Source organism: Corapipo altera, unplaced genomic scaffold, assembly GCF_003945725.1.
Source record: "Corapipo altera isolate COAL_440 unplaced genomic scaffold, ASM394572v1 112, whole genome shotgun sequence".
In the NCBI taxonomy this organism is placed as follows: Eukaryota; Metazoa; Chordata; class Aves; order Passeriformes; family Pipridae; genus Corapipo; species Corapipo altera.
In genome coordinates, this window is record NW_020884899.1 from 3,985,327 (window position 1) to 3,999,315 (window position 13,989).

At 48.6% G+C, this 13,989-nt stretch overlaps 1 protein-coding gene across 2 annotated transcripts in view; it reads left to right on the plus strand.

The window, feature by feature from the left end:
• The window catches only part of DMAP1 (DNA methyltransferase 1 associated protein 1), a 30,457-nt gene extending 17,842 nt beyond the window's left edge, over window positions 1-12,615 (plus strand). Inside the window, exons 8-10 of one of the 2 annotated variants that reach the window (XM_027649170.1) lie at window positions 7,054-7,126; window positions 8,966-9,249; window positions 10,116-12,615. In XM_027649170.1, the coding sequence (XP_027504971.1) occupies window positions 7,054-7,126; window positions 8,966-9,249; window positions 10,116-10,172 (414 nt within the window). In that variant the 3' untranslated portion in view covers window positions 10,173-12,615. Of the gene's footprint in view, window positions 1-7,053; window positions 7,127-8,965 lie in introns of both variants that reach the window. The other variant, XM_027649169.1, reaches the window with a different exon arrangement.
• The last annotated feature ends 1,374 nt before the right edge of the window (window positions 12,616-13,989 follow it).

The window sequence follows — 13,989 nt, forward strand, 5'->3', positions numbered from 1 at the left end:
TCCTTCCCTGTCATTAATGCAAACCCAGACCTCATCGGCTGTGAACATGGGAAACATCTGTCTGTCCTCCTGTGATCAATGCTGTCCCTTCAGAGGTTCAGCTTTGGAAGCAGTTCCATAAAATATCAGTTATTTTTATTTGGATTTGATAAATCTAATTACTTGGAGCAATTAATTATTTATTTGTTTTGTATTGATTGCACTCCAAGGCATCCTGACATCAATCTGATGGAGATCAGCACACCCTTATTAGTTAGGAAAGTTTATGTTTCCAGGTCTGGACATCCCATGGATTAGTTAGCTGAGATGTGCTTGTTGCTTCTGTTAGCAATTTTTCATTAGCAAAGTTGTATGTTTTGCACTCTACGAGAGAGTGGGCAAGAGTAATTTCCGTGGGGAGCCTGACAGAAGTGTGGAAGGGAAACAGTATTCTCATTTCTGTGAATAAAAGTTATGAACAAATGATGCAGGCTGGATCGAATTCATGTTGTGGTATTGCCATCTATTTGTTGTATTATATGCCCTTTAATTAGGACCAAGAGAGTGTTGGTGCATTTCCTAATCAAACTCCTGCCTGTAGAGAATGAAATAGAGCGAAAATATTGGTGCATTTATTTTTAAAGGGAACAGCAAAGGATACAAAATCTTGAATGAACTACAGAAGGTGAATTCAGCACTTCTCTCCCTCCATTCTTGTTCTTAGCTAAACTAGTGTTTATTAGGTGCCTAATGAAAGGCACCTAATGTTAACTTGCTGAAAGAAAATGCATCCTTTACCTTTTTCGTGGAGGCTGTTGGAGTGGGAGAGCATCTGGACCAAAGCCTTAGTAGGTTGTCAGGTGTAAAGAGAGCACTCTGGGTACGGGAATGGGGTCTTTAAAATAAGCTGTAGTTCTGGAAAGGACACACTGTGTTGCTGCTTCTGTTGAATCATCCAGTACCAAACAATGCCCATGCAGCACGAGGCCTTTGTTTGTCAGTCCTGGCCCAATTTGAGAAGCTTTTACTACCTTTGTGTGCCTTTGGTGACACAGTCCTGAGTGCCATTCATTAGCTAATTTTATTGTATGTAACTTGTGCAGAGCTCCATATATATCACTTTTTTTTTTTTCATTAGGGCAACCAATATAATGATTGGACTGTAATTAGTCACAGTGGTTGTTTGCATTTGTGTGAGTGTAGATTCACTTAAATTATTTAAGAGAAAAGCAACATCAAGACTAGATGCACGTTTTGCTACAGTTTCTCGTGTCTGATCTGGAAGTTCACAAAAGGTTCTTATACTATGGGAGAGTATCCTTGGAGTTTCCCCTCCTGTGGGCTGTCTTAGGGCCCTCCCTGCGATCACAGCACACACTTCTGTGCTCTGGAATTGTTTCAGTCAGATGCAGCTTAGGGGCTGCAGCCTGTCAGGTTTTCTGCAGCCACCTCTACAGGTCTCAGCTTGGTCTCCATGGCTGTAGTGAGAGGCAGGGGTAGGACTGCAGGGGGAATCTGCAGATCTGTTTAAAGCAAAGTTCTATAGTGTCGTTCTGGTAATGCATTTTTAGCATAAAATAGCCCCCAGTAGAAAACATCCTGTGCAGCTCTTTCTTCTGCACCATGTATTTTCTTATTTTTCCTTACACAAACACTTTCTGTAGTCCTTTTGCATTTATTTTACAGGCTCGTGCTATTTTTAAAGCAAAAGGTATTTGAGGGCAGGGAATCTCAGGATTTGTAAGTGGTAGATAATGCTTTGCTTGCAGGAAGGTGACCACCTTCTAAATGGCAGGCAGTCCTGGCAAGGTGTGAATTCTTCTTGTTTTCTCAGTTGTCTTGTTTCTTGTCACAAACTGTGTGTCAAACTGGGAGAAAGCTGGTGCTTTCCAGATTTTCAGCCATCATTGTGTGGATTCCAAGTAATTCTAATTTTAGGCCACTTGTGTAGTGTCAAAGCTATCTGTACCCCCTTCCTAGGGGAGAAAGGGTGGGAGAGTATAAAAACCTTGAATACCTTCTTGCCTGCACTGGTGAAAACCCATTGTGCTGTGGCATTGATGCTCCAGGACCTTTGGTTCCTTTAGGAAGTCTCTCTTAGCGTTGCATCTTGAATCAGTGCTACAGATGAATAACGAAGCATTAATGTTTATAGGATCAGTGAGCTGCTACTTTGCCATATGCCTACATGTGCTGTGCTTCTCTGGAATCTGTTGGCCTCCCTCACCTTGACAAAGCTTTCACTAGGTGTATTTCTGTAAAACTGGTTTAGTTTACCAGGACAATTCAAGTACAGAATTTATATTTTTGCACAGTTGATTTGGGAATTTGTGAAGTATGTTTAACTTCAGTCCAAAAACCCCCTGAAATAACCATTTACATAAGTTATTATAGTAATGTTTTCTTTTTAAAAGATTGGTTTATTTAGCATTAAGCCTCACTGATGGAGCAAGTTGGTGGTCATGTGCCACCTCAAAGAGATGGCTGCATGTTTAATGTCTTACATAGCGTAGCAGAGATGGCATAGTGGTATTAATCCTTATTTTTACCTGTCCCAAATCTTAGTGTGACAGATCAGCAGGCACAGACATAAGACACAGAGTCCATAGCTGTAAGCTGGGGCAGAGGGAAGCATGTATGTTCTTTGAGACAGAGAATACCTGTGCAGTTCCACACTTCTCTAACTTTTGCAGATACCCATTGCACGTGCCCGTCCGCCTTCTGCCGCAGCACCTGAGCTCTGAGCAGTGAAGCACCTCAGAGTTTCAGAAACGTGCGCGTTCGCATCCGAAATTGAATTTCTCTGTTGGGCTTTTTTAAATTCCAGAGTGCTAAGACTGAAGTGCTTAATATGGTTCTTTCCTTGCTTGAGTCTTAAAACTGTGCAGGAGCGGAGGCTCTCTGCTCCCGCAGAGTAGAGCCGTGCAGCCCAGGAAAGTTTGACCTTCAGGCAGAAAATGCAAAAAACGTTATTCATCTGAAACTTTAGCACCTCTTCCTGGAAACCCACTAAACAATTCAGTGCTCTAAAGATACCTATGAAGAAAGTGCCTAATGAGAAAGTGTTTTTTTTTTTGCTGCTGAAATCCACCAAGAAGGTGGTTTTCAATGTCAGTGAGCTGTATTATAATGCTGAACAATACTGGTGCTGGTGCATAAAACCCCAGGTTTACAGCTGTACAGGCACAGGTCAGATGTGTGGAGATTTTAGGATTATCAGTTTTAGGACAGTCATATTGTTTAGGGTTAGGGAAGGTTGATTTTTAAGGAAAAGGTTATCTCAAAATTGAATTAAAATGAAGTGCAGCTTGGGGAGGGGGTGTGAAATATTCAAATAACCACTGATTAATTTTAAAAACCTTGTATTTTGGTGATACACCAAACAAAAGGTTTCAGCACGAAAGAGGATTTTGATGGGGGAGGGGGCTGGGCAGTTGTAAGCACCAGAAAAGGAGCATTTATGAAGAAAGTGATTAATTGAGAGCAGGACATTTAAGATGGCCACACAGATGTAATCACTTGAGGGACCTAGCTGAGTGTGTCTGTAGACCCTGCAGACCTCTTCCATTCCTACTGCAGATCCCCATGACAGTCTCTACCTGCCAGGTGGTGATGCTGTAAGACATACCAGGGGACTGTGTTGCCAGCTCTGCTGCTACTTAGACTTCATTACTCTACTAAAATAGATTCAAATACATTTACAACTATGCTTAAAAATATTAGCATAAATCATGAAAACTGAATGGCACACAAAAATAAATGAACCAAGTCTGTTTGGGGAGGCTATATCTTCAGTTATTCCTTATGCTGTTTGTTCATTTAATGAATTTTGCCAATTAGCAATTAATTTGCAGTAGGTCTCCTAGTCATTAGTGTGAATTAGCAAGGTTTTGTTGGCAGAATGCCTCGAACATTAAATAAAAACCCTGTATCATGCAAGACCTCAAGGGTACTCCGTGGTGAGACCCTCTAGAGAAATGGAATTGCTCAGGGCCCACCCCTGGTCTCTGTGTGGTGGGTTCTGGGTCTATTTAAGCTGCATGACCCAACTCCCAAGCCATGTCCTTCTCCCTCAGGGGAGAGCAGAGCAGGTCAGTACCGGTGTATTCCGTACCTCCCAGGCCAAGTGCACGCCAGTAGATTCTGCTTATCCCAGGCTCCTCTCTGCACAGGTAGGCTCTGGTACTGTGGCTTTGTGGTGTTGACTCACACAATTTTCAGTAGCTCTTTATTTATTTTTCTCTTGGTACATGCAGTTCATGTGTTTAATGCAGGTTGTTTATAGCAGGGACAAAGGATTACAGTCCTTAAATCAAAAGCTGCGTTTGTGTAATTATAAGCACAGGCTGGTGTTGCAAAGAGGACTGTAGGGAGAGGCTGTCAAAGGAGAAGAGCATCCAAAATATAGTAACCTCAAAAACCCCGGCTAATCAGTTTTCTGACGGGAGCAATCTGTTTCCCAGGTATTATTATTATATGGGGACTTTAAAGATAATAAATAACAATAATAGTCTACTATGAGGAAGGAAAGAAAAGGGCAAATGCCATTCACCTCGGAAGCTGTGGTTGCTCACTGGAATTCTCCGAGGAACATAATTTTCCTCAGCCCCTGCAGAGGACTCGATCCATGACAACACCAAGAAAATGCCAGGAGCTGTGGTGTAAGCAAGAATATTGCCCAGAGTGGCATTTCTGTTAATGCAGAGATATGGCCCACAGAAACCACATGTCCCAGTGCCCACATCTCAAGCCAGAGAGCTGTTCTCTGGACCACTGGCTGGGACTTGTGGTCCTGGCCGATTGCCTCATTCTTTGGGAATGAGGGCAAGTGAGCGCCACTTCCAGCACTCTGGTGCTTCTCTGGACATCTGCTTAAAAGACCAAAACATAGAAGGGCTTTCTGAAGTAAACTTGGGCTTATCAGAGCTGTGCAGGGCATGAAGGCTTCTCTTGCAACAAGGCAGCCCAGCTAACGGACCCTGGCTAACAGATTATCAGCAGCGTTTGAGTAATAGACTGCTCATTTAGTTTTAATACATTTTGCATAGAGAGCAATCAGCCTTCATCAGTCTTAGAGATGAATTGGCTTAGCCAGCTAAATTCTAAAGATATTAGGCCGACAGCAGCCACATAAATCATAACATTTTCTTAATGATGGTAAAATTAAAATATACTCTTGCTTTGAGAAACCAATGAAGCCTTCCTGTTTGCAGACCAGATCCTCCTGCCTGAATTAAAAGGAAGCTTAATTGATGTGTTTTTAAACTAAACTCCCAGCCCCACTCCTCCTGAGCATCTCTAGTGTTCCTTTCTTTGAAGTTAAATTAATTTGTCCTGCCTCTCCCTGCTCCATCCTCTAATCTTCAGGAGTGTCAGTGAACACTTTGGCTCAGTATTCATTGACCAGACTCCTGTGGGACATGAGCCAGACGTGCAAAACATCACAGTTGAAGGCTTTGCCAGGTTAATTGTTTCTGTTGCCAGTAGTTCCTTGAGCTAATGGAGGCCTCCCAGGAGAAAAGCTTGTGCTCTTCCTCTAACCAACAAACCAAGACCTCCTGTCTGTCCACCTAGCCTAGCCAAGGATGAACTTTTCCTATTTCTTGTCCTTTGTTCCTGAAGCTGGGTTGGTGTCCCGCGGGCTTCTGCCAGCTGGCGTTAAACAGAAGGGAATCCTGCCTTTGGCTAGAAAGACCATGATGCTGGTGTTGGGGCAGGGGTGAAGACAGACTCAGGGCTTTGATAATCACACAAGTACTGTGTGTCTAGAGCTCTTCAATGGGCTCTGTTAACTCTTTGTGTCCCCCAAGTTAAGAAGTTCCAGTTGGTGCCTCTTGTTGTCATTTTTGTGTGGGGCAGGGAACACTGGAAATGATGGGTCTAATCTGGCAAACTGGCATTGGGCTGTGTGTTTTTGGCGACTTCAGCATGTGACTTAAGTAAGGTGACCACAGGATCCCCCAGTAAGCTCACCTGAGAGGCCAGTTTTAGGGTGGAGTGAAGAATGTCTCTTTCTTCAGGTCATTCCCAGCCGTGTTGGGTTGGTTTGGCCGAGGTTTGGGCCACTGATCAGTAAGTGGAGTGCAGGAAGGCTGCAGGATGCTCTTGCCTCCTGGCTGTTCAATGCCCTGCTGGGCAGCTTGGGTTGGTGATGGGCATCCAGGGTTGGATGTGGAGGGGCAGCCTATGCCTGGGTGCAGTAACATGTTTGGCAATGTGACATTGAGAATCATTTCTTTCATGGGGTGTCTGCTAGCGTAGCTGAATGCTTTCATTTTTTCTTGGATATATCTGCAGGGCTTAGAAACCTGCTTTCTCTGCCATATTGTGCCAACTGCATTTGTGCTGCTGGTAATCTAATAAATGCTTGGTCTGAGCAGCTAGCACTCCTGCTAGAGCCCAAATGAATGCAGAGGAAGGACCCTGCTAAGTGTATGCATTCTTCCTCTCCTGGCCAGCTCCGAATCTCTTTCATAGCTCACATCTGATGCTTCCTCTCTCACCTAGCCCCTTAGCTCCGATGTAAATGTGTGTGCACACTTCCGCCAGTCAAGTAACTGTGCTCTCTCTGTCTCTCCCCTTTGTTACAAAGCCTGCTCTGTAAATGAATCCCACAGGTCTGGGGCTCAGCAGGTAAAAGGAGAAGTGAGTCTGTTAGCGCATGAGTCTAATCAGGCCGGCTAAAGCGAATAAAGTAGGGCAGCATTGCACATTAGCTGCTGTGTAAATGAGCCCTTTGATGGGCTGGGCACCGCAGGAGAGGGTTTGAAGCCAAGAAGAACTTTTGTTGTTAATTCAGTGACACATGGAAACTGTAAAACAGCGTGTCTTGCACACACACGAGAGAGAAAATAAAAGCCCTCACGACCGGGCTTTTCAATACCTGCCCTCGGACCTAGTCTGAAAACTTTCAGCCCCTGTCTCCCTCTCTTACCACTTGATTTTCCTTTCTCTCCCTTTCTTTTTTTGTTCCCCCTGCACTATAAAAAGAAAAGCTCTCTTGCCTTTTGAACTAGATGGCTGTGAGTGAGGGCTATCTCTGAGCTGTGTGGCTCTGTTACCTTTGTGTTCCAGATGAAACTGCCAAGCTCGGTGGGACAGAAGAAGATTAAAGCCCTGGAGCAGATGCTGATGGAACTCGGAGTAGGTGAGTAAAGGGGGCACACGAGAGAGAAAGAGACACACAGAGCTAGCCTTTGTTCTCAAGATGGGCTATTTTTTCCCCTAGTAATACAGCCAGTTTCTTGAATAACAGTATGTGAATGGTTTTTAAAATATTTTATGTGTTTAAAAAAAAAAAAAGAGAGGGTAAAAGCCAGAACAAGATGCACAGGGTTTTTTTTTTTTTCCTCCCAGTAGAAAAATCTTTTAAAAGAGCCTTTGTTTCTCTCTTGTTTGGGCCTTTTTAACCATCAAGAGAGGCAGCACAGTATTAGGAAGGCAAATCTCAGCCTTGCCAGGAGAGGTACTTCTAAGTGTGTTAGTGACCATGGCACATGCATTGTTCAGGGCTGCCCTGTCTCGCTTTTAAGCTTCGTTTCCTCTTAATTTACTGCTCACGGTGGCAAGTCCAAAATGCATCTGGGACTGTTCATCCCCCCTTTATAGGTTGCATGCTGTGTGAAAATCTGGAGCATCTCTGCTGAAAGGCGAGTAAACACACATCCCTCACTCTTGAACTCGAGTGTCTTAGCAGCAGAGAGAAGGGTTCACTTAACACATACAATACCTGCTCGTAGCTAGAGGGGAAGAAGTGCAGCCCGTGACCAGTGGCTGCTCTCTGTGCAGTGGGTACAGTTTTCAGGTGTTACAGGTCCCAGCATTCAGTCCCTCTTGATTAGGCACCTGATGATCCCTTCCCTGTCCCCCCCCCCTCGCTGTGGCTGGGGGGGTTTAAAAAAAAAAAAGGAAGAAAAATAAAAGCCTTATTAGTGATTTACAAGAGATTACTGAGCTTACTCCCAGCACTGGCTTCTGTTAAGTCTTGTTAGTTTTTTGGGTCAACTGGTTTATGGCTCTGTGTGTTGTTTAGGAGACTGTGTGCAGTTCTGAAGGCCTCCTGTGGCTGGTCAAAGTGGCTCAGCCAGGACGGTTTCCCTTTTCTGCTGTAAAACTAAGGGAGTTACTGTTGAGGGAAGCCTTGGGGGGAAGGATGTGAGTGCTTCTGAGAGCTCACTTTCCATGAGGATAAGGAGGGGTTCCTGATTCCCCACTCCTGCCTTACAGAACACACGTATCTTGAGGGCTTCCTGGTGCTCCAGCCCTGCTGTGTCTTTGAGTGCAGAACCACACCTGGGCTTTGTGAGGGTGAACACAGTGCTGGCAGGAAGGGGTCATGTGGGCAGCCCTGCAGACAGGGGCCATTGACATATGTCAGGGCAAATGTGCAGAGCTTCATCCTTTTCTTCTCCAGAACTTGCAGCTCTTCCTGGCTCTGTGTGTGTGCATGGTGGGGTGCAGCAGAATGCAAGGTGTGGGGTGCTGATCTGCCAGTCCCTGCTACAAACAGGTCTGAAACACAGCAGTAGAGCAGTTCTCTGCCTTAGTCCTACCCTGGGAGGAGGACAAGAGAGGCAGGGAAGATCAGCCTGTCCACCCTTTTTTGGTAAAGGTGTAGGGAACAGCAGGAGCTCTTCTGTCCTCTGCGGCAGTGTGGATACAGTTTCTCTCTCTGTAAGACAGAGCTCCCTTCATGTAACCTAGTGGGTAGCAAGGTTCAGTCATCTGGTCTTATTTGTATCTTCCATCATCCTTCACTTGCTGAATCCAGGACTTGCAGGTTCACCCTTAGTCCTTGGCCAGAACCAGAGGACAGCCTGAAAATTCAGGTCTGCAACCCCTAGGGATGGCTACTGATGCATATGATGGGAGCAAAGCTCCTGGCATATATTTTGTGAGAGTGAAAGGGCAGCCAGGACCTTTCTAGGGATTTTCCATTGTAAGGTTGTAGGTCTGGGTGTTTAACAGAACCCCTTTTTCTCCCTAGATCTCAACCCTATGCCCACAGAAGAGATCGTGCAGATGTTCAACGAGCTGAGGAGCGACCTGGTGCTGCTCTACGAGCTGAAACAAGCCTTTGCCAACTGCGAGTATGAGCTGCAGATGTTACGGCACCGCTACGAGGCCCTGGCCAAAGCTGGGAGCATTGGCCCCATCAGCGTGGAAGGTGCCCATCCAGATGGCCAGACAGGGCTTGGCATCGAGGAGGGCAAGGGAGATACCAAGGACCAGATCATTGATGTAGTAGGAGCACCACTGACCCCCAACTCGGTGAGAAGGAAGGTTGGGGGGGCAGAACAGGGAGCACTCAGGTCTCCGACGCAGATGCCCTGACGAGCGCTGGGGATGCTGCCCTGCTCTCCCTCCAGGCATGCGCGTCCAAGGGAGCAGAACACGCCTGTTCCCCCCCAAGTCCCAGTGCTGCTCTCTGGGATTGTCTCCTGTGCTGGACAGTGTTCTTGGTGCTACAGGTGGGGTCAGCAGGGCTTTCTACATCCTGCATGCAGGCAGATGGCTTGACGTGGGTGCCACCGTGGACCAAAGCGGCGAGGCTTTGGGTGATGAGAGCTTGCTCTAGGGCAGCCACAGTACAGCTGCAGGCCTGAGGCATTTTCTGTCTAGACACAGTCCCGTAAGGGTTGCTCAGCAGAGGGAAGCGAGTGGGGAAAGCAGTCTTGAGGTGATGAGCCATGACCTGCCCGAGACTCTGGGGTCAAGCAGTAGCCTTACCTGGAGCAGGAGGCTTGGGAAGGAGAGAGGTGTTTGAAGAGCAAAGGGGTGTTTTTATACCCTACTTCCAGTGCCAAGAAAGAAAAGCCAGACCTAGGGGTTCTTTGAGTGAGAGCCCTGTGGCAATGTCCTGTGCATGTACCTCTGCAGGATGTGAATCACTGGCCTCTCCTCCCTGCCTCCAGGAGGGCAGGCTGCCCAGCCCCTCACCACTGCCTCAGGGCCAAGGGTATGCCTGGGGATCAGCTGAGGCTGCTTTCCCCTCTGTGCAGTCCCCTGGCACAGCTGAGCTGAACTGCCTGATGAAAGCTGCCCATCTCCACACTGTGGCATCCCCAACGCCTCAGACACACTGCCCCTGGTAGCGGCACAGACCCTTACTTTCTAAAATGTATAATGTATTGCAGGATATTGAGAACACCTTATCTGTCAACGGCAGAGGCGACTCGTTAACCTGGACTTGAGTAATGTCCTATTTGATTGTGACAATATGGAGTCGTAAGGAAGAGTTCCACTGAGACAGGTTCATGTTTGTAAAGGAGTCTTCTGAATTATTTTTTTTTTCCCTACTGCATTCAATCTGGAATCTCACCCCTCCCTCCCTCCCTCTCTCCCTGTGGTCTGGAGTGTCCTGGTTTGCAAACTTTTCGGGCTGATTTACAGCACACTTGCTCTCCCTTGGGACTTGGCTTGTTGGGAAGGTGGAAGAGGTGGTGGTGGTGGTGGCGGCCATGGCTGCAGGACGAGGGAGCCCATGCATGTGTTTCTAACCACGTTGTTCCCCAGTGCCACCTCCTAGAATTGGAAACAAAGGGGTGGGCCCAGGCAGCACAGAGAGGGTTAAACTGACCTGGTCTCTGACATATTTGAAAGAAATATAATCAAGTTAATTCACTGCAAGGCAAATTCAGTACCTAAAGGGCCCCCATGTTAAATACAGCACTGACCTTTACCGGCTGATTACACAAAGACGACACAATTAGATTAGTCCAAGACAAAAGGTCAAGCACATTCACACTGTGACCATTTTTTGCTACCTTTTGAGGGGGGGTCAGAAATTACATCCCAGCTGGAGAGATGTTTTGGAGAGGAGGAGAATGGGACTGCTGTACCACATTCTGCCTGGCTCAGATATCTTTGGAGGGTCAGGCAGGGCCTGTCACTGTTCTTGCCCTGAACCTTTCCTGCGGTTGTTGGGCAATGTGGTGGTGGGAGAGATCAACAGCCTGCAGCCCACAGCTGGCTTTTCCAAGGATAGGCTGAGCTGAGTGGAGGTCATGTCCTGGTGATGGTCCCTGCCATGCCCAAAGCCGGCAGGAGCCGTTCTGGTGCCTCTGGCGCAGCATCATGGCTGAAAATTGGCCTCTGGAAGGTCGGTGGGCTGGGTCAGGGCTGAGGAGGGGGGTGGCTGGGGCAGTCGCTGGCTGTTTGACTGGTGGGGTGCGTGCACGTGTCCCCACCCCGCACAGCATTTTCCCCGAGGTGTCCCAGGCCCTGGTGCAGTGGGGACAGCGCGGGAGGCAGCGGGGCTGGGACACGGCGCTGGGGGAGCAGCCCCTGCGAGCACAGCAGCACAGCGCTTTGCCCCCGCCCCGGGGCGCCTGCAGGGGCAGCGCTGTGGGGGTGGGAACAAGCAGCTCTGGAGGGCAAGCACAGTGTGCTCCGTGGTGGCAATTCCCTCCCTTGCCTCCTGCAGCCGACACCTGCCCTGCCCCTTGTGGAGGCGACTGAGAGGTTTAACCCTGCCACGCCAGCCTTGAGCTCCCGAGTTCAAGCCTGTGCTTTGCCACTGAGCTGCCGGGGCCTTTGGGGGAATCATTTAATCTCCCCGCTTCAAATTCCTCTGAGTTGGAGAATCCCTCTGTGCTGTCTAGCACTGCCTGTCCACGGCACTCTACATGTTGGATTAAGCGTGGATTAGTTCAGCCTCTAAACCAGCTGCTCCCCTGAAGCCAGGTTTGTTTCCCTGGAGAGAAGTATCTTGCTCCAGATGTTGGAGGGAGTGAGTGGCAAAGCTGGGAATAGGGCAGACTCCTGACTCCTGAGCCCTTCCTGACATGCCTGGATTCATTTCCAGGAATGGATGGGCAAAGGCACACCAGGCTCTTTTGAGATACTGTTGTGTCAACAACCGTCTGCCACCACCTGCCTTGGCCAGCAGTGGGGATGGGGGACATGTCAGCAGGGTGTGTTAGCCCAGCTTGGGAGAGGCATCTGCTTGTCTCTGCAGTGAGAGCCCATGGGGCAGCGGGAAGCCCAGCACTGTCCTGCCCCACTGTGTCCACCACTTCTCCCCTGCCCTGGCTGCCTGTCCACCCCCTCCCAGGGGCTGCGGTGCCCATTGCTGACCATTAAAGCGAAGCTGGGATCCCCCCAGTGCTGTTTGAGGCTGACCCCGGTAGGGACTTTACTCGGGGCCTTCGGGAGGTGAAAGGTGAGCCGAACTCGGAACAAATTAGTTCCAAGCAGAAGTTCAGCCAGTTACTCCAGATTGGATCCTTTGATTTCCGCAACTCAGACTCCACTCAGTGATCTGTAATGAGTGACTCTCAGAAATCCTCACATTGCAGCACTTTGTTCCTGAGCTCACAAGTCAGCCCATTAATGGGTAAAGGAAAGGACCTTGAGTCTAAGAAGTCTCGGGTTCAGAGTCAGAATTATTTGACTTTTAAGCTTCCTTTATCTGAACTCCTGCTGACTTCTTGTTTTCTGAGCCTGTTTGAAAGCTAGAAGTTACATTGTTAAGATCAAACGTTCTCTCTTTCCAGATGGAGTTACAATATCTGTCTTTTATATATATATATTTTAATATATATAGTGTATATATACCAGGGTGTATATATATTCCTCTCTTTTTTTTAATCGTTCTTTCCATTAAAAGAAACTAGACTTGTAAGCTCTTGTAAATTATAATGTAAAACATTTTTTTTAACCAGACAGTTCCCAATTTTGCCCGAGGCAACTGGAATAGCTGTGCCACGGAAGGCAATAGGAAGGTGATTAATATGAATTTGTGACATATTTGAAAGATGGGTCTTTTGCCATATAAAGATTATCAAACACATGTGCTCTTCCCCATTAATTCCGCAGCCCTCCCAGGAAGGCCACAAAGCCCAGCTCCTTTGTTTCCAGGGTGGGTTTTTGTTTTTTTAAATGTACCTTTCGGTCCCCTTGATTACCCTGTATTTGATTTTTATAGGGCATCTGCTCACTCTGCTGTGTGGGTTCTCTGGCCCTTTTATTTCCCTGTTAATCGGATCCCGCGAAGGCAGCGGTGCCAGGGCCTCTGACGAAATCCGTGTGTGTGTTGTATTTAACTTTTAGCCGTGCAAATTCCATGCTCTGTTTGCCGTCTGCCCGGCGGGAACTGGGGGCTGCTTCCCGCCGGGGGAGGCAGCGGGGCCTCCCACGACGTGCGCTGCCGCCGGGAGCAAACGCGTGCGGGACTGGCAGGGATGGAGGAGCAGGGATGGGCAGGCCTGGCTCCTTCCAGAGAGCGGGTCGGTGCTTGTCCATCCCTGTGTGTTTGCCGGCTCGGCCAGTGGCTCTGCAGGCTTTGGGGACTGGGGATGGCTGCAGGGCTGGGCGTGTTGGGGTCCTGACCAGAGTCACTGTGCTGGTGCAGTGCCGGCCTCTGCCGCTGCCTGCGGTGCCTTGTGCCAAGCGAACTCGGTGTCGTGCTGTGCCGTGGGTGCCCCAGGGCCTTGGCACCTCGTGTCCCCAGGCATGGGGTACCTGGTGCTTCTGCCACACCTGGGGCACCCCCCACGCAGATCCCAGCTTTGGGTGCTGACCCTGCCGTGGTCATGACCAGAGCTGTGCAGTGCCTGGCACAGTCTCACCGCAGTGTAGTGACGTGCCCAGGGAACCGTGCCCAGGGAACCATGCCCAGGGAACCATGCCCAGGGTGCCATCTCGTTTGGTGCAAATGGCCCTGGCTTTCCTACGCCAGGTTCAACCCTGAAAACTCTGAAGGGGAGGCTCAGCAGCTGCACTCAGGCGTATCAGTGCACACTGCCCAGAAAAGTGGTGAGTTTTTTTGAGGAGCTGTGGTTCTCTGACAGCCTCCTGCTCTGCTCCTGGGCCACATCACAGCAGGTCTGGATGGCAGAGGAGGGTTTCCAGGCTGTGCCCTGTCCCATGCTGAGCATCCCTGGCACAGCTGGTCATAGCACAGAGCTGTTCTGCCCCTCTCTCAAGGCCCTGATCCTTGGGGCTTTGTGCACGCCAGGTTGTTTGGTCAGGGCTCCTGGGGCCACTGAGTTGTTGCAGAGCTCAACC